The following is a 19942-nucleotide window of genomic DNA, read 5'->3' as shown; positions in this document are numbered from 1 at the left end:
AGACCAGTGTTTCCCAACCAGTGTGCCTCCAGCTGTTGCAAAACTACAACTCCCAGCATACCCGGACAGCCTTTGGCTGTCGGAGCATGCTGGGAGTTGTAGTTTTGCAACAGCTGGAGGCACACTGGTTGGGAAACACTGCTATAGACTATCAGGGGTGTATGGACAGTTGTGCTTCTGCTGGACTGGTTTTTTAAACACATAATTCTATATAGGGCAGAATAAGCAGGATGGGCGCTCTATGCAACATATCAAAAAGTTAAAAACTGTGATTCTAGCGTCACCCCCATTTCCCTCTCTTGTGAGCAGGGCCCTCACTCCCAGTGTTCCATTTGTATATTAGCCTGTAATCCTGTGATGTCTGTTTTGATTTGTGCGTGCGCTTTTGTATCCTTTTTTTTCTAACGTATATGTCAAAACGGAGGGATAAAACGTGATGGGAACCCAGCCTAAAGGAAAATTCCAGATATTACATAATTGTACAAGAATGAAGCCCCTATAGGACATCAGGAAAACAGCTGTACAAAAAAAACCAACTTAAATCTATATTATATATTAAAACTATAATGTCAAACTTCTAAGATGTCATAGATAAGTGTCAGAAGTGTGATTGGGGGAAGGGGAGATATCAGGGAATACGGCTCGTTGTCAGAACTTCATGTGTAGCTAAGGAAGGCAAATGGGATCCAATAAGGGGACAACTTATCACATCACACATCAGACGTTCGTCCAATGATAATATCTAATGTATAACTCTGTATAGAATAATGTACAACCTGTAACTAGTGCCTGTATTTCATATTACGCTTATCTATTGTAATATTTTTTATAAAAATCTATCTATTCTAATGAACAGTTTCATCATTTCTGCTTCCTATCATATACCTCGTAGTATTTGCCACTATTACTGCACACACAGTGTATACTAAAGTATCCCATGCACGTGGACACATCTGCAGCAGTATATTGATAAGCCTTGTTGATGGATATTTCAAAATCCAGAGCATATAGCAAAGCTGCTCCAGACATAAGCAGTATTTTCTGTCTGATTTGCAAAAAAAAACAAATAAAAACTGCCATCTGAAATAGGATTAGCACATTCAATGGCTGATACATTAAAGGGGTTGTCTCGAACCCCACTCCCTCACTGGCAGAGGAACTTAGACGTCTTAGACAGGATTTAAGAAGCTATATTCTTTTTTTTTTTTTTACGAAAAAATGTTGCGGAAATCTAAAGCTAGGTATTACTCCCAGGATAATAAAGCTGGAAAGCTTTTAGCCGCTAAATTTAAAGCCCGTCACATTAAAAGCCCCATTCCGCACCTTATACATCCTACCTCTCAGGAGAAGCTATATTCCCCTCTAGATATAGCAAATGGGTTCCAAACGTACTATTATGACCTATATAATTAAAAAAATTCCCATCCTACTCTGACAGAACTGGGAGACATGGTTGATTCCTATCTGAACTCCCTACATCTGCCTAAGCTAAATAGCACCCAGCTTCAAACTCTCAACTCTTCTATTTCAACGGAGGAAGTAGAGGCGGTGATTGCGTCTCTTCCCAGCGACAAGGCCCTTGGACCGGATGGGTTTGCGAATCATTATTATAAACATTTTAAGACCTTGTTAAGCCCGTACCTGAAAAACTTTTGCCAGGTAGCTATGGATTCTGGGGACTTACCGTCCGAGAATCTACAAGCCCTTATTATCACGCTTCCTAAGCCCGGAAAAACTCCTGACAGACCCCAGAACTTCAGGCCCATTTCCCTCCTAAATCAGGATGTAAAAGTCTACGCTAAATTATTAGCTATTAGAGTAGCAAAAATCCTCCCTTCTATAATACATGTAGATCAGGCTGGCTTTGTCCCGTCTCGGCAGACATATAGACGTCTGTTGGGGGTGTTACATCACGTGAAGGCCTGCGGGACTCCCATGCTGGCTTTGGACGCCGAGAAGGTGTTTGACAGGCTGCGCTGGTCGTTCGCCTTCTCGGTGCTCCGGAAGATGAGATTTCATGGTCCTATTCTTACTGCTATTGGGGCCTTATACAGCAATCCAACTGCTAGGACTTTTGTTAAAGGGGCCCTGTCGGACTCGTTTGCCCTTACAAACGGAACCAGGCAAGGTTGCCCCTTGTGCCCCTTATATTTATTATAGCTATGGAACCATTGGCTCAAGCGATTAGACAGGACACAGCTATTTCTGGGGTAGTGATAGGAGGGCGGTCACATACAATCTCTTTATACGCAGACGATGTATTTCTATCTCTTACAAACCCAGAACAATCCTTAGCGGCCCAAATTTTCCGCTATGGGGAACTTTCATATTACCATCTGAACTCTGCTAAAACGCAAGCACTACAGATTAATATCCCAGAGAATGTGGTGGCGAACTTTTAAAGGGATCGGCTGTTCGACTGGCAGCCTCACAGTATCAAATACCTAGGTACAAATATGACCGCATCCATGTCTCACCTCTATACCTTAAATTACGAATCGCTCCTTCAATCCACAGAAAAGGAACTTGCGGAATACGCTAAATACGACGCCTCATGGCTTGGCAGGATAGCTTCATTTAAAATGTTCACCCTCCTAAAGTTTCTTTACTTATATCGCACCCTGCCCATATGCCTTCCGGAAAGATTCTCTTCCAGAGCGCATGCTTTACTCTCTAAGTACACCTGGGGAAATAGGCGCCCGAGGCTTGCCCGCGCTATCATTACCAGAGAGCGACTTCAGGGCGGTTTAGCCTTGCCGGATCTGAAATTATATTTTATAGCGACGTTGGTTTCTATGTTGAGGGGTTGGGTTAGGCCATCGTTGGACATACCATGGGTACATTTAGAGGAACATTCAACCAATGGATACTCCTTATCAGAGTTATTGCACCTTACTTTTTGGAACGTCCCTTTGCCACGAGGTCTTAGCCCAACTGTCCAAGCATCTCTTGCCGCTTGGTCTAAGTATCGTGAGTTGGCGGACGCAGATGAATACCCCACTCTTGCATCTATCCCCTTCTCACTGATCCAGTCTCTCTTGCCTCACTCTGACCTGTCGTCCTGGCGATCGAGCCCCATTCACTGTGTAGGGGATCTAATGGAGCAAGGAACACCGCAAACGTTTCACTCTCTGTGTGAGAAATTCTCTCAGCGAGGGACTTTTATAAATACCTCCAGATCAGGCACCTAATCCAGGGTCTACGCCCCACAGGGGTTAAAATGGATAAGCTAGCGAGAGTGTATATCACAGGTAATTCAAAGGGACTAAAACCTTTGTACAATGCAATCTTACACCCGTCCCAGTTTAAGCGCTCCCACCCAATGATGGCTTGGGAGACAGACCTGGGTCAACCGTTTTCAGACGCAGAATGGACACGCGCTATCAGCATGATACACAAACATTTGACGTGCATATCGCATGTCGAGTCGGCGCTGACGGTTCTCAGATGGTACTACACCCCTGACAGGTTGGCACGTATGTATGCATCGGCCTCCAACTGTTGTTGGAGTGGGTGCGGTTGCAGGGGAACATTATACCATGTGTTATGGCAATGTCCTATTATACAACGTTACTGGTCAGCTTGTCGCGACTTGCTGACCCAAACACTCCCCATCAAGATTAATTGGAATCCACAACTGGTATTGTTATTTATAGGAGTCGATCTCCTGCCATCCTCTTACAGGCAGTTTCTCTGTATATTTTGTATCACAGCAAAACTGGTGTTGCTGAGGAGATGGAAAACTCCAGATGTACCACCTCTTAGTGACTTAATCACCGCTCTCAATAATACATATACATATGAGAAGATTATCTCGTTGGGGAACGGTGGCTTTACCAAATTTCAGTTGCACTGGGCCTCCTGGGCGCAGTCCCCCTTGTGCGTCTCCCCGTAACATACCCTGTCCCACTGATTAAACGGCATAGGTCATACCGTGGATGTAGGATGCTAGGTAGTCCCCTATTTTAGGATCCGTTCTAGAACTGGCACAGGCAGACACCTCTTTGATTTATAACACAGCTATTTATCAGGCAATAGTTTTATGTAATTGCTTCTATGTTTCCCCGAAGCACTGTTTGTAATATGTCTTAAACGATGTAAAAGCTTCGGGTAACCCCCGGAATCTGTTCTTATTTGTTTATTGAAAATGGAAATAAAAACCTATTGAAACGAAAAGGGTTGTCTCACTTCAGCATATGGCATTTACCATGTAGAGAAAGTTAAAACAAGCCACTTACTAATGTATTGGGATTGTCCATATTGCCTCCTTTGCTGGCTGGATTCATTTTTCCATCACATTACACACTGTTTGTTTCCAGGGGTTACGACCACCATGCAATCCAGCAGCGGTGGCCGTGCTTGCACACTTCAGGAAAAGGTACCAGCCTATGCGCACTCCCATTGTCCCGGCCACCAGACAGGTCTGTCCTTTTTCCTATATTGTGCAAGCATGACCACCACTGCTGGATTGCATGGTGGTCGTAACCCCTGGAAACGAGTAGTGTATAATGTGTGCACAAGCAGCCATTCACACATAATCGAGCAGCGGAACAGCTTGAAAAAGCGCACCCACTAAAAAGAGCCCGAAACGTGGCACTGATGTATATTATGTACTACTGGTGTTGAAATTAATTAATAAAAGAAACAATTTTCTAAATTACTTCATCGGTGTGCTGTCTTCAACCATAAAATACTAGGAAAAATGGATCCAGCCAGCAAAGGAGACAATATGGACAATCACAATACATTAGTAAGTGCCTGGTATTAACTTTCTCTACATGATAAATGCCATTTGCTAAAGTGAGAAATTTAAAATTAGAGATGTCCACTTCACCTTGTACATGTGCTGTCTGCATTACAGACTCGTGAAGAAAAAAATAAAAATACGGTAAGTCGGTTTGCCTCAAAATACCCCTTTCTATAGGCTTGTGAATTACTACTGCTTTCAATAATCAATATACACATTGTAATGTAAATTTTTGAAGCTCGTAACATAACCGCACTGAATTGCTCTGCTCCACAAAATTACCCAGGATACACTTGCAAGGGCAATTAAATTGGAAAGAATACTGAATCAGACGTGCCAGTAATCCCATGGGATGAATCTCTTGCTTAGTACTTGAAATACAAGCGGCAGCGAGAATTAAAGTCATCTAAGGACAAGCCGGCTGCTCTGCAGTAATTGGGATGTAAGCATGTGGGACACTCACGCCGCTGCACGTAGTTTTCTGTAGCGGGCGGCTGGGGGGAGGACAGCATTTTCTAAACCTGTGGATGAATAATTCTTCCATTATTTTAGCCATCACAAAAACTAGATTCTTTTCTACTTACTGTAAAATCTCTCTTCTGTTCATTGCGGGACACAGGCAAGACCATGCCATGGGGAATAGCTGCTGCCACTGGGAGGCGGACACTAGGCAAAAAGTGTGAGCTCCTCGCACCCGCCATACCCTTCCTACAGGGACTAATCTAAGACAGTAAGTACCGAAGCAGTAAGAGAAATAGAAAAAATAACTATGTAAGAAACCAGAAACCGAACAATCCCTGAAACTGGGGCAACAAAAACAACAAAATAAAGGGTCGGAGCTGTCTCCCCAATGAACGGAAGAAAAAAAGATTTTACGCTAAGTATAAAAAATATAGTTTTATCATCTGTGTCATTGGGGGACACAGGCAAACCATGGGACGTTCTAAAATCAGTGCCATGGGTGGGCAAGGAAACACAGAAAACAGTACCGGACAGTAAACCACTGCCTACAGAATTCTGGTCCAAGTGACACGTCCACAAATGTAAAGATGTGCACCCTATAAAACCTGAGGAAGGTGTGTTAGGACAATTAGGTTACAGCCCTACACACTTTAAGGGCCAAATCCTGGTGACATACAGCCCAGAAGGCCCCTACCGCCCAAACAGAATGGGAAGTCATTCATAATGGAGGCTCACAGTTTTTGGTATGGTAAGCTTCCACAATTGCCAAGTGAACACATCGAGAAATGGTAGCTTTTGAGACTGCTAGTCCCTTTGTAGGACCATTCGGAATCACAAAGGGAGAATCCACTTTTCTGAAAGAAGACGTCTGGGACAGATGTATGCTAATAGCCCCAACCAGATCTATAGTGTGTAGAGAGCGCCCTTGTGGATGTGAAGGAGAGGGATAAAATGGGCAGGATGACATCATCGAAAACTGACCTTTAAGGGAATGGAGAGCAAGACCCAATCTGGATTGGAGAAAAGATAAAAAGTTTAGAAAGTGAGTAATGCATGGGGAGAGATGTTTGGGTCCACAGCAACAGAAAAAAGACTTCCCAGTCCTGGAGAGAAAGGTTTCCTGGCATGGATAATAATCTGAATTCTGGAAAACCCTGAGCTCTTAGAACAGTGGCTTCAACAGACATGCTGATACATGCAGCAACGGTAAATTTAGGGTGAAAAAGCTAGCCCTGGGAGACAAAAACCCTATTTTACAGAAGATGCCAAGGTTCGTCGGTGAGCAGGTAATTACAGAGATGTGCCATACTCGACAAGGCCAATTCGGAGACCCTCTAACATGATCTTCAAGAGAAAGCATACAGAAACATAAACTAACTCCATGGAATCATAAGTGTATCGAGAAGGATCTGGGAGAAGGACTTGAGTTTCCGATTAAAGTGGGAGGCCATGTCCAAGTCCGGCTGACCCCACCTGAAACACTTGAGAGTGAAGGGTCCACTTGCCTGGATTTATGCTTTCTTGGCTGAGGATCCAGTTGTCCACGCTGGGAACGTGAACAGCCGATAGTGCTGGAACATGTAGTTCTGGCCACTCGAAGGTGAGAGCCATCTCTGCCATGGCCGCCAGACTACAGGTGCTGCCTTGGTGGTTGAGGCAAAAACACATAATAGGTGCAAAGCTTTCCATTACACTTTATCTCTGGGTAGGCTACTGGTTTTGGCTCACAACAACTGATCAAATAATCGAAGTGTGAACTTGGCTTTAGTCATCAGCTCCATTCCATAGGAAGAGAGGAAAGAGTGTGCCTAATGTAGCGAGAGACACTGTCCTGATGAGAGAGTGGGCCAGGGGAGTTATGCAGGACATGGAGACCCAAAAGGAGACAGGACTCAAATTAACCTATCCCCTGGGCCGATATGTACACTATTGGAGGTGGGGAAGGGAAGTCTGGTAATATATTTATCTTTTAGATGGTTTCTCCCTACTCTAGTGCCAGCGGTGTCACTTTCGTCTGTGTGCTGCTCATTGGTGAGGGAAGCTACACTGGAATAAGGGGACACTGAACAAGAACTAGAGGACAGCGGCTGATTTGTGATCCACCATTCCTCCTTACCTTCCAGGAGTAGGGAACAAGCAGCAGGCTTGGCGACCCATTGGTCTCCCTTCTCATGTTTAGGGCGACAGGAAATTTGTGATCATCTGTAAGCTTAAAGTTTGCCTCCTACAGACAGCTAAAATTGTCAGCTTAGACCCTGCAGAAGGGGTACAGCTGGCGAGAGGAGCTCACACTTTTTGCATACTGTCCGCAGCTATACCCCGTGAACAACGACAAAGATGAGAAAATATACCTGTTAAGAATATAGGAACATTCTGATTTGATGTTTGCAAATTTACTTACATCTTTGTATGTTTTGACCGATTTACAAATATCACAGAACAGACGATGGTAATAGAAGATGTGCTGTAATGCACGTACACTGGTGACATCCTGGCCCACGCTAGGGGAAAAACAATGGAGCATATTTATCAGTGCAATGTTAGCAGTTTTGCGCCGTCATTGCATGAAAAGCAAGGCGGTCAAGCTGAACTTTATATTTATGACAAATCCTCCCAATTTTTCATACACATACAAACAAGCTTCTTAAAGGGGTTGTCTCACTTCAGTAAGTGGCATTTACCTTGCAGAGAAAGTTAATACAAGGCACTTACTAATGTATTGTTATTATCCATATTGCTTCCTTTGCTGGCTGGATTCATTTTTCTATCACATTATACACTGCTCGTTTCCATGGTAACGGCCACCCTGTAATCCATCAGTGGCGGCCGTGCTTGCCTATGTGCGCTACCATGGTGCCGGCCACCAGAAAGGCTGATGCTTTTTCCTATAGTGTGCAAGCACGACCACCACTGATTGATTGCAGGGTGGTTTGTAACCATGGAAACGAGCAGTGTATAATATGATGGAAAAATGAATCCAGCCAGCAAAGGAAGCAATATGGATAATACCAATACATTAGTAAGTGGCTTGTATTAACTTTCTCTACATGATAAATGCAACTTACTGAAGTGAGACAACCCCTTTAAGAAAAAAAGGGGTTAGCGATCAAGATCAGTTACAGTCTTGGAGAATATGGCAGCTTTATACAAACTGAATCGAGGCAGAAATTTACAATGGTTTATTACAGCTGATGCCGTTTTGCAGTGATTCAAATTTTTTTGTAAATAGATGAAACGTTTCTGAACTTGACTTCCCCATTTTGGTTTATTATTTTCATTAGTACAAAGGTCACACCCAGTACAGGCACTATAAATAAGCACATTTCTGCAGAATTATGTCAGTTTTCTTAGAACAGTGGCCGGTAAAGCAGGCGGTACAAAACCTCCTACACAGAATGTACACAAATGGCCTGGGGGTAAGGACACAAGGAGATTTAAAACCCTTTTTGCTACTCCCTAATATTTATACATTCTCCCATAATTTTTTGATGTCCTAGAACACTGTGCCCTGACCATCCCCCTGATGGTCAGGGCACAGTGTTCTAGGACATCCAAACACGGCTGGCACAAGCGGACTCCGTTAACAGAAGTATACCACTCTATACCTTCACAGACTTTAACCAATTAGACAAGTGAACGGAAACCTCCACCTTTTCATTGCTATATTTTTTTTTAATTATAATTTTTTTAATAATCATCTATGGCTTACAAATTCAATGATCAACCTTGCTTGCTACTTTTTCTGTTTTAGTCTGTCCATGTAGACCTGCAAAGACTTCTGGATGGAGTCTCTCGTGATAAAATTGACAAAATTGTTAATATCAGCTTCCTGCTGTTTAACTAGTCTGTCGATTGTGGGTTTACGCATCATGGATTTGGTGAGCTGACGGGCATGATCTGTATGGGAGGAGAGAAAAAAACAACAAAGACATGTCACACTGACTCCTGCATGAAGAATGTGTTGTATGCAAGCGCTTGTCAAACAAGAAATGAATAGCATACTGGCTGGCCAGGAGCACTGCTAAGAAGAAAAATAAAATGCCTAGGAAAATCCTGAGCGTTAAAGGGGTTGTCCTGGTTCAGAGCTAAACCCAGATACAACCTGTTCTGCTCTCATTCACCATGAATGAGTGGAGCATTGGAGCTTTTTACGCTCCGATGCTCTTCCTTGCCCTGCACGGATTCATACTGAATCTTGAGATCTAGTGACCTACTGGGCTCTCAATGGGTAAGGTAGGCGCAGGCTTCACGGTGACGTCACCGGCACTAATGGGCGGGCTTTAGCGCTGTCCTAGCCTGTTTTTCGCTGATAAACAAACAGCCCTTGCCCTGCGCGATTCAGAGCAGGGCGAGCATTATAAGCTCCGATGCTCCACTTATTCATGGTTAATAAATGCAGATCGGGTTATGTCCGGGTTCAGCTCTGAACCTGGACAACCCCTTTAAAGGGGTATTCTGGTAACATTAAGTTATCCCCTATACACAGGTTAGGGGATAACAATTAGATCAGTGGGGGTCCTATAGCTCGGATTTCCACACCGATCACGAGAAAGGGGGCCTAGTACCCCCTGCAGTGGCCGGTCGGGCATATGCGCAGCCGCTCCATTCATTTCTATGGCAGTTCTGGAAATAGCCGAGTACAGTCCTTGGCTATCTTCGAAACTCCCGTAGAAATGAATGGAGCGGCCAAATGCATGCTCGGCTGGCTGCTCCGTTTATTTCAGGGGGCTGCAGGCGGTACGGCGCCCACGTTCTCATGATTGGTGGGGGTCCTGGTGTTAGGAACCCTACCGATCTAATAGTTATCCACTATGCCAGGGATCAGCAACCTTCGGCACTCCAAGTGTGGTGAAACTACGACTTCCAGCATGCACACTTGCTGGGCTGTTCTCAGAACTCCCACAGAAGTGAATAGAGCATGCTGGGAGTTGTAGTTTCACAACAGCTGGAGTGCCGGCGGTTGCTGACCCCAGCCCTATACTGTCAAAAGAGGATAACTGAATACTCCTTTAATTCTTGGTATTGGTAGGAGACCCAGAGGTCAGACCAAAGCCAATCCTCTGTGTCCTGGCATATCCTGGCAATATACAACAACATGACATTAGAAAATGGTAATACCAATTTAAAATTGTTTTCTGTGCTCTAAACAAAATGTAGGTGACCTAAGGGTAAGTGCACTAGAAAGGTTTTGTTTTGTATATTTTGACCCATTTGCAAATGTTTTTAAGGATTAGAAACTCTTTGAGTGTATTTCCCAATCAGCTTTTAACTGCTTAGAAATAGCATAAAGGCCCACACAGAAAATCTAATCCTGTAGACAACATAAAATCAGGCAGGCTGAATGATAAACTTAGTGCATGGCTAGACACTTTTTGTCAACTTTATACCACCCATTGGTTGGCCTACTTTTCAACAGAATTTTGTGTCAAAAGTTAGTCGTTATGCCCTTTCCAACTAAGTTGCCCCTGTGGCAAGCTAGGTGTGGTGGATTCCTCTAAAACATGATACAAAATTGTGCCAAACTTTTTTTGTTGCATGTGTAAATTATGTGTGCAGCCACTACAATATCATATAGACTTATTTTATGTTGCAGTACTAATACATCAAAAAATACAAGGTGCACCAGGAATTATATATCATTAGTCTTTACCTGGAATGGAAAACCACTGGGTCATGACGGCAGCTGCTGTGCTCTGTACCTTATCCTCTGGAACTAGCATATCTACAAGACCGATTTTATGTGCTTCTGGGGCAGGATACATTTGCCCCAGCTGGAGGGACTGTTCAGTCACACGATTACCTACAATGTTCATCATGGTGTCCTTGAACCTGAAAGAAAGAAAAATATAGAAGTTGTGTATACCCACATAAAAATGCACTACAAATCACACAAACACACAATTTAGAAGGTCTTAAAGGTATTTTCTGTGATATTACATTGATAGCCTATTCCACCCCCACCCACTAATAAGCGTCAGCTCCTTCACTGGTGTAGCAGCACATGTCTGGTACCGCAGTTCAGCTCCGTTCAGTAGAATGGGATTAACTGCAGTACCAGACACAGTCCTACGCTCTAGGACACGGATGGCCAACCTGTGGCTCTCCAGCTGTTGCAAAACTACAACTCCCAGCATGCAAAAACTGCCTACAGCTATCAGCCTACAGGGCGGCATGGTGGGAATTGTAGTTTTACAACAGCTGGAGAACCACAGGTTGGCCATCCCTGCTTTAGGATATAGCTGTGTAAGTTACTGCAGGGGTACTCCTGATTGAGTGTCCTAGAGGTCCACTGTTCCAAAAAATGACAGCCTCTCCCAAGATCAGGCCATGTAAAGTTATGGAATGTCATTGTGCAGTTCACCGTGACGTGGTTTGCCGTGCAGGCTGGCTGCACGCCTTGTGCGTACTGGCTGCGGGTGATTCTGTGTAGGCTGGTTGCTTTTGGCTGCGTGCTGGTGACGGTATCTGGTGTGAACCTTCCCGTGTGTGTGTACCCCCTTTGGCTGTATCGTCTCCCTATGGGTACGTCAGGTTTGTTGCGCTCTTGCGTACTGGCTGCGGTGTTCCGTGCATGCTGCTTGCTAGTGGCAACGTCCTGTATCGCAGCTTGGTATGCTGTGGTTTCTGGTTACCCCTGACCTGATACCTCCCTGTTTGGTTCTGATGGGGTTAACCTCCCCTGCTCGGTTCCTGGGTGTGTCCTTTCAGGTGCGCTCGTTAGGCTGCTATTTCTGCCTTTGAGCGTGGATTGTTGGGGTCAGTCTGTTCTGTCTTGTGGGCTTTCACCCTTCGGCTCTGTGTGGTCTGTCTGTCTGTGTTTGTCTTGCCAGGTTTTGCCCTTTGCTGCTGACCTAAGGGGTCCTACCATCTACACCTCGGTATGTTCCGCCTGGTTCTGTATAGTCTGTCTTCAGGCCCTGTACCTTGCCTTGTATCTGTATAGCCTAGCAGAGCTTATCTGCGTCTGATCTATGTTCCTGTTTTTGTCTGTCTGGCAGTCCTTACTGCTTCTGGTGTTCTGTTCATGGCTGTCCATGTCCACCTTCGTAAGAGGGTTCCTGTGTTCCCCAGAGGGGAAATGCCCATATGCCCCTTTTCTGTTCTGTGCAGCTCTGCCTGGGGCCGCTTTGCTTCTATTGCTTGCGGCGCAGGTAACTGCTTCTGTCTCTGCTCTGCCTGTTCTGTGCAGCTCTTCCTGGGGTCGCCTTGCTTCTATTGTGCTTGGGGTGCAGGTATCTGCTTCAGGTATGCCGCCTGATTCTACTGCCACTGACTCTGTTTACGCTCTGGAGTAGCCTCTGGCAACTACCTTCGGCCCAAGCCTATCCTCACCATCTGAGGCTCTAGTGAAGACCAGGTAGCTTCTTAGTTACGCCCCTCCAGAGTATTGCTAGTCAGTGGCGCAGTCCACACCCACTGATCCGTTTTAGTACATTGAGGTCTTTTGTTATAGTCATTGTCACGTGTCTTGGTTCCTTTGTAATGAATTATGTGTTCCGTGGTCCTTGGCCTGTTTTCCTTGTATCCTGCTAACAAGGCGTCCCGGAGGTCCGCCTGGGACCTCCGACACACGACATGGAAAAACCCCCTTTAAGGTTCGTCTCAAAACTAAATACATTCACACAAAGCAAACTTGTAATTATATGAACAATAGACAAGATCAGATTCCAGACACGCCTTCTCAGCTCAAAAGAAACAAACATATTATTAATGTATTCCCGCAAATTTACACATTACCAGAATGGAGCGACTATGCCCAGTTGGGTCTCGTTCAAGCCAATGGCGAATTTAGGGTTGTCAGCCATGATTCGGTAATCACAACACATGGCCATGAGGCACCCGCCAGCGGGACTTGAACCCTGTGGAATAGAAGACTGTGATTAGTTCTTCTAATGGAATCATTATTGTTACTATGGTTTTGCTGAGATATTTGGTGGAGATTTGTATGCCATACACAAGTATGCATCAGATGCGTAATTAACGCCTCATGCACACGACCGTGTGCCCGTATATTTATCACTTGAATGGGTCCGCAATTCGGTAGATACGGTGTGGAACCGAGGCATGGATCGGCACTCCGTAATGCTTCCGTGGGTTTTCTATCCGTGCCGCCGCACAGCAAAAAAGTAGTGCATGCAAATGGGTCCACAGACGGCAGGCAGCCAGTCAGTGCCTATGCATTGCAATTAGTGGTCTGCAGCACAGGCACGGCATGAGGCGTGTACATGAGGTCTAATTGGAGAGAAACATGGTGATCATTACACTCACCCAACACTGCACATTGATTTAACATTTAGTTTTGCGTGGACAGACTCCAGGAACGAAGAGAGTGCATACAATATACCAGAGAGAGAGTTATTAACCATATATATATCGCACATGACAATGGGAGACAAATGACTCTTACATTGACAGCTGCGATGGTCACCATATTGGACCCATATAACTTCAACCACATTTCCTGCACAGCTCTCCAGAATGCAGCATAGTGCTCAGCACTTTTTCCACACATCTCTGTGATGTCCAGCCCAGCAGAGAAGATTTTGGGAAATGCCTGGAAATAAATAGTTAAAAAAAAATCTATACATAAAAACATATTAAGTAAAATCTCTATAGAAATAGGAAAAATGTAATGGACAGCACCTGAACAAGAAAACAGTTAAGGATCATCGCTGTGCTGAAGGTAGCTGTTGAGATGTCTTTCATATCATAAAATAGGTGTTGATGCTACATGAAGAATTGCCTTCATGGAAATCATGGTGGTCAGTACAGCTCGGGTAGGGTATGCTGTCAAAATCCACTGCAATTTCTTCCACAGTTGTTCACTTTGAATGCCGCTGACCAGTTTGACGCTTGGCTCCATTGAATGGAGCTAAAACCGCCGGCCAGCGAATTTCAGAGCTGCCTGTGCCACAATTCGACCAGCAAAGTCCACCGTGTGAACTGGCCACTGGGTATTTGCTGTAGCAACCAGAATGTTACAAGGAGTAATGGGGGTGTTGCCGTTACACCGAGGGGCTCTGCCTTCCCTGCTCTACACTTTGATTGACAGGACCAGGCAGTGAAAACATCATCACGCCTGACCCTGTCATTCAAAGTGCAGAAGGCGCGGCAGTTGCAGAGAGAGCAGAGCGTCTAGGTGTAATAGCAACACCCTCGTTGCTCCTAGAGGCTAATTTGCATATATTAAAACTTCACTTTTCTCAGCAATGCGGGCACATATGTACATGGGACCAACACAGATGCTTTCAGCTGCCAAGCGCACATGTAACAGGTCAGCCAGTGTCATAGGTACAAGTATGCTGACAGATGCCCTTTAATTTGTGCCCCCCAAAAAACTAACTAGCTTACATGCACATTTATTCAGTGTCTTGGGGCTCACCTGGCCAAGGATTCCTACTGTGTAAAGCACTATTCACGTTTGCGTTGTGGCTTCTATTCATATTGCAAGTCTCAACACTGTGTTGGTTCCATCATATGTATCCCAATTTCGTCTGATGGACCACACTGATTTAGAAGGGCATGTTCACATGCGGTAGATGTGTTGCACATACAGAACATCCGAATGGGTATTTTTTGCAGCAAACACCTGGTTTTCTGTACCATTCAGATAAATGGGACAAACAACAGAAATTTCTGCATCAAATCTACCACATGTGAACTTCCAGCAATGCATCTGTGGTCTCAGTAGTCTTAAAGGGGTCAGCTCTGAACCCGGACATACCCACATTTTCACACAGGCAGCCCCCCTAATGAGAGCATCTGAGTATTTCATGCTCCGATGCTCTCCTTTGCCCAGCGCTGAATCACGCAGGAAAAAGGCTTTTTATGGAGATCCGGTGACGTACCGGGCTCTCCATAGGTACTGCTAGGCAGAGGCTTCCGCCCAGCAGTGACCCCGATGACATCATCAGCGCTAATGGGCCGGCTTTAGCGCTGTTTTACAGGCTTGGGCAGCACTAAAGACCGCCCATCAGAGCCGATTACATCACCGCATAACACTGCTGGGCGGAAGCCTCCGATGCTCATATCACAGGAGTCAGAGGGGTAAAAATGTGGGTAAGTCCGGGTTCAGCTCTGATCCCGGACAACCACTTTAATGGCTGAAATTCTTGCAGGCAGATCTGCCCGAACTGACAAAGCAGGCGCCAAAGCAAATGTGAATGTAGCCTAATGAATGCAAAGGACAGCAAGAAAAAACATTCTCTCCTTCACACACTGAAGTAAGAAAAATCCTACTTTAATGTATATCAGTGATGTCAAATGAAAGGGAATATAATATATGCATCACATAACGGTACAGTACGGTAGTGTAGGCACTTGTTGTAATACGCACAGAAGTCAGGATGAGTCCCCGGCAGCCACGGTCTATTTCCAGCTTCTCCAGACTAATAGAGAATTCTGTAAGAAAGTCCAGGCTGAGGCTATTCACTGGAGGGTTCTTCATATTCATGACTGCCACCCCTGAGAAAAAGACAAAGCGACATTATTTCTTCCTCATCAGAAACATGACACTTCGGCTGTGGCCTTTGATCAAAAAGAAAACCACCCCGAGCAGCAACCTGATCAGGATCTGGTGGCGAGCTGCTCTGTGCTCTTATTATTCAGTGATAAGGATAGAGGTGAACCCATCCCATCATGGAAGCCTCCCCATAGACACTCGGGAACATTCACTACAGCCGTACTCCAGTTTTTTGGCAAACAAAAGTTGCAGATTTTTGCACAAAAAGGCAATTCGCTCAAAAATGTGTCATCCTATACCATATTTATCATAAATTATAATTAAAATCTACACCAGAACACTGCATAGATGTCATTTTTTGGTGCATAAGATGCAATAAATGAAAAGATCTGTGCCTCTTAATAAATAAATTGGGCACATCTTACACAAAAAGCGGCACGCTACATGGAATTTGTTTCTTAAAGGGCATCTGTCAGAAGTTTTGTCCCTATGACACTGGCTGACCTGTTACATGTGTGCTTGGCAGCTGAAGGCATCTGTGTTGGTCCCATGTTCATATGTGCCCGCATTGCTGAGAATTTTTTATTTTTTTTTATATATGCAAAGAAGCCTCTAGGAGCAAGAGGGGCGTTGCCGTTACACCTAGAGGCTCTGCTCTCTCTGCAACTGCCGCGTCCTCTGCACTTTGATTGAAAGGACCAGACAGGGAAAAAGTCATCACACTTGGTCCTGTCAATCAAAGTGCAGAAGACGCAGCAGTTGTAGAGAAATCTGAGCCTTTAGGAGTAACAGCAACGCCCCCATTGCTCCTAGAGGCTCATTTGCATATATTAAAACATTCTTTTTCTCAACAATGCGGGCACATATGGACATGGGACCAACACAGATGCCTTCAGCTGCCAAGCGCACATGTAACAGGTCAGTGTCATAGGCACGAATCTGCTGACAGATGCCCTTTAAGCCCTGCCTATTGCTATAGGACACGCCCATTAGCCTATCATATTTGAATCATAAACAGCATTTATAACCCCTCGAACCTCCCCCCCCATATACAATTATCACGTGATTGTATCTGGAAGCCATACCCGTTGATTCATTCAATTCTACCAAAATCTTGTTGTTGCTGAACGGCCTCCGGCTTTGGTAGTGCTGCCATGACGCCAGGCCACCTCTGTGGACGCAGAATGAACCTGTGGAATTAAGTCATACTGGTCAGCGAACATTATCGCAATAAATGCTTTGCTTTATTTCGGCCAGATTTTCTATGATCACAGGCTGTCTTCTCCAATCGTACACAGAGCTGCCTTCAGAATCCTGCTGGTTGCCCCTGGTAACCGACCGGTTTATCTCCGCCCGCTGTCACTGGTGAGGACAATCAGAGGAGGTCACACGTGTAGACGCTTCTATAACTCGTATATGAATGGGATTGCTTCTGCAGCATGTCCATGGATTCCCGCAAAAATTTCTACAGGAAATCTGCCGTGTGTGAATATGCGCTGTATCCCATGCACCCTACCACCTTGTCGCAGGATCCACATGCAGATTACCACTTACCTGCTTCCATTCTTACATGACCTAGGCCCCCCCTGCTCCCCATAGACTTTGGCCTGTTTCACACTTGCGTTGTGGCGGTCCGGTTTTGAGATCCAGCATAGGATCTCAAAACCGGGCCAAAACAGATTAGTTTTGGCCCCATTCATGGTCAATGGGGACAAATTTGATCAGGATGCATTCCATTCTGGTTTGCTGCAAGTTGCGGTTTTGGGTCCGGTCTGCGAAACGGAACAAACCGAATCAATGTAAGTCAATGGTGTCAGATCCAGTTTTTTTTGCTAGCAAAAAATAAAAAAAACTGATCCGACACCCATTGACCTACAATGATTTTCATACCAGATCCGTTTTTTTTTTTTTTTTTTTCAATTTAGATTTAAAACAGCCAGATCCGACTGAAACTGATGCGTCCAGATGTATTACGGTAGCTGGCACGGATCCTCTGCCGGATCTCAAAACCGGAATTAACAACGCAAGTATGAAACAGGCCTTAGGCCTCAGAGTTTCAAAATCTCATCTACATGGCGTGGAAATTGACCTGCGGAGCAGATTTTCACATCCTCAGTATGTCAACTGTTTCAGTGCGGATTTCATCGTTTGCATTAGATCTGGAGCAAATCCACTACGAAATCCACTATACGTGTGAATTTGGTACCGAAACACAGCGAAACCTGCACAAAAAAAATCTGCTTCAACTACACGGCTGTGTGCATGTACTCTTAGGCCCCTTTCACACGAGCGAGTTTTCCGCGCCGGTGCAATGCGTTACGTGAACGCACATGGACGCCATCTGTGTTTTGCGGATCCACAAAACACACAACGGTCGTGTGCATGAGGCCTTAAAGGGGTATTCTGGTTAGATTAAGTTAACTCCCTATCCACAAGATAGGGGGATAACGATTTGAGTAGTAGGGCCCCCCGTACCCTCTCTGAAATGAACGGAGCAGCAGGTTGCACATGCGCTCCATTCAATTCTATAGGAAATCCGGAGACAGACGAGTACAGCGCTCCAATATCTCAGGAACTCCCATAGAAATGAATGGAGTGGCCGCACTCATGTGGTACGGGCCCCTTCATTTTCGTGATTGGAGGGGGTCCCAGCGGTAGGACCCCCATCGGTCTAGTAGTTTATAATTTAATGATCTAACTACTAAAGACTTGCAGCGCACTGTACGTTTCTGACCATCACAAAAATACCAGCACACATCTCTGTGCCGTGCCAAAGGGTTTGAGCTCTCTATAAGAACCCTTTTAGTCCGGAAATCTGCCTTCACCCGTCGATTTCTTGCAGAAATTTCTGCAAATGTCCGTGTAATGTGAATGGGGCTTGTAGAAATCCATGCACATGGCGAGAAAAAAATAACCCCAGTCAGACATGTTTGATGTCTAGTCACAGGAATCTTCTGTGTTCCCCTATATTCAGGCCATGTCCATAGGGTGTAAGGGGCCCGAGGGATGCCAAAATGCTGTGTTGGCAAACCTATCTGCCCCGGAAAGCATCAGCGGCAGCGCTCTCCCATATAGATGGCTGCCACATGCCGTATACCGCTCCAATATGGGTTGGTGGATGAGCGGTTATATAGCTGCCCACACGGCGGCCATTTGGAATATACCATGTATTGGGAAATTATATGTCAAACATGGCAAAAGATAAACGTTGTGAGGTAAAAATATCATCCCGACGAGAGTTCTCCTTTAGGCTACGTCTACACGACGACATTTGTCGCGCGACATTTTGTTGCACTAATGCCGCGCGACAATTTTTATAATGGCAGTCTATGGTGTCGCACTGCGACTGCGACGCAACAGTCGCAGAAAATCCATTCGAGATGAATTTTTCTGCGACTGTTGCGTCGCAGCATGTTGCAGTGCGACACCATAGACTGCCATCATAAAAATTGTCGCGTGACATTGGTGCAACAAAATGTCGCACGACAAATGTTGCAGTGTAGTTGTGCCCTATCTGTCGCGCGACAAATGTCGTCGTGTAGACGTAGCCTTATAGACCAATTTCTGATACTTATGGGTCACGAAATCATTGCATTTATGGCGACTTTATAACTCAGATTACATTGTGAAAGGCCCGCCAACAAGTGACAGGACTACATGAGGGGGGAGTGTGTCCTCCGGCGATACCGGTGCCTATCGTTAGGGGGCGCTTTTCCATTCACAATGCTGGGGCAGACTGCCCTCTACTGAGGCGGGGGCGTCTGCGGTTCTCAATGTCACTGACTGACTGAGCTGCAGCGGCCGCACAGCGCGGGAAACCGGGGGAGGAGGAGGAGGGGGAGTTTGGCGCCACTGGAGCGGGCAGTGAGCGCTCGGAAAGTGGCGGTTGGTTAGGGCGGGAACACACGCACCTGATAGAAGCCGGGCGGGAGCCGAGCTCCTCAGCACTGCCAGCGTCGCCATCTTGTGTGACCTTTCCCCCAGCTAGCGGCGCTCTATGGGATTGTGCAAGCAAATAGGTTTACTCGGACGATAAGGGCGACACCTGGTGGAAGCAGAGGGGCATACTGAACAGCTGGTCCGAATTCCAATGTAGATGATGGCTAGATACTAGATAGATTAGATTATATATATGATTGATTGATAGATAAGATTAGATAGAATAGATTAGATAGACTTTTGTGAACATTACCACAAAAAGTCCTTAAAATTGACCTGTGTGGGCTGACAGTACAGACATCATGGCCGCCATGGTCATCTGACATATCATT

At 45.3% G+C, this 19942-nt stretch overlaps 1 protein-coding gene across 1 annotated transcript; it reads right to left on the bottom strand.

Moving 5' to 3' along the window:
* Positions 1–8832: 8832 nt before the first annotated feature.
* ECI1 (enoyl-CoA delta isomerase 1) lies at positions 8833–19634 on the bottom strand. The gene is made up of 7 exons (XM_040440781.1): positions 19583–19634; positions 16757–16861; positions 15546–15673; positions 13617–13763; positions 12947–13068; positions 10860–11038; positions 8833–9106 (listed from the first exon to the last, which is right to left on the bottom strand). Exons 1-7 carry the CDS (start codon positions 19632–19634, stop codon positions 8943–8945), a joined length of 897 nt encoding a protein of 298 aa, XP_040296715.1. The 3' UTR covers positions 8833–8942.
* Positions 19635–19942: the final 308 nt, after the last annotated feature.

This window comes from Bufo bufo, chromosome 7, assembly GCF_905171765.1.
Source record: "Bufo bufo chromosome 7, aBufBuf1.1, whole genome shotgun sequence".
Classification (NCBI taxonomy): domain Eukaryota; kingdom Metazoa; phylum Chordata; class Amphibia; order Anura; family Bufonidae; genus Bufo; species Bufo bufo.
This window is presented reverse-complemented; position numbering and strand designations above follow the sequence as displayed.

Bases quoted from the DNA above. Each gene is read 5' to 3' on its own strand.
- ECI1 (XM_040440781.1), bottom strand. From the start codon at position 19,634: ATGGCGACGCTGGCAGTGCTGAGGAGCTCGGCTCCCGCCCGGCTTCTA. The intron at 13,069-13,616 runs GTAAGAGTCATT...TCTATTCCACAG, and splicing joins TGACCATCGCAGCTGTCAAT to GGTTCAAGTCCCGCTGGCGG. The intron at 11,039-12,946 runs GTAATGTGTAAA...TCTTTCTTTCAG, and splicing joins GGCATAGTCGCTCCATTCTG to GTTCAAGGACACCATGATGA.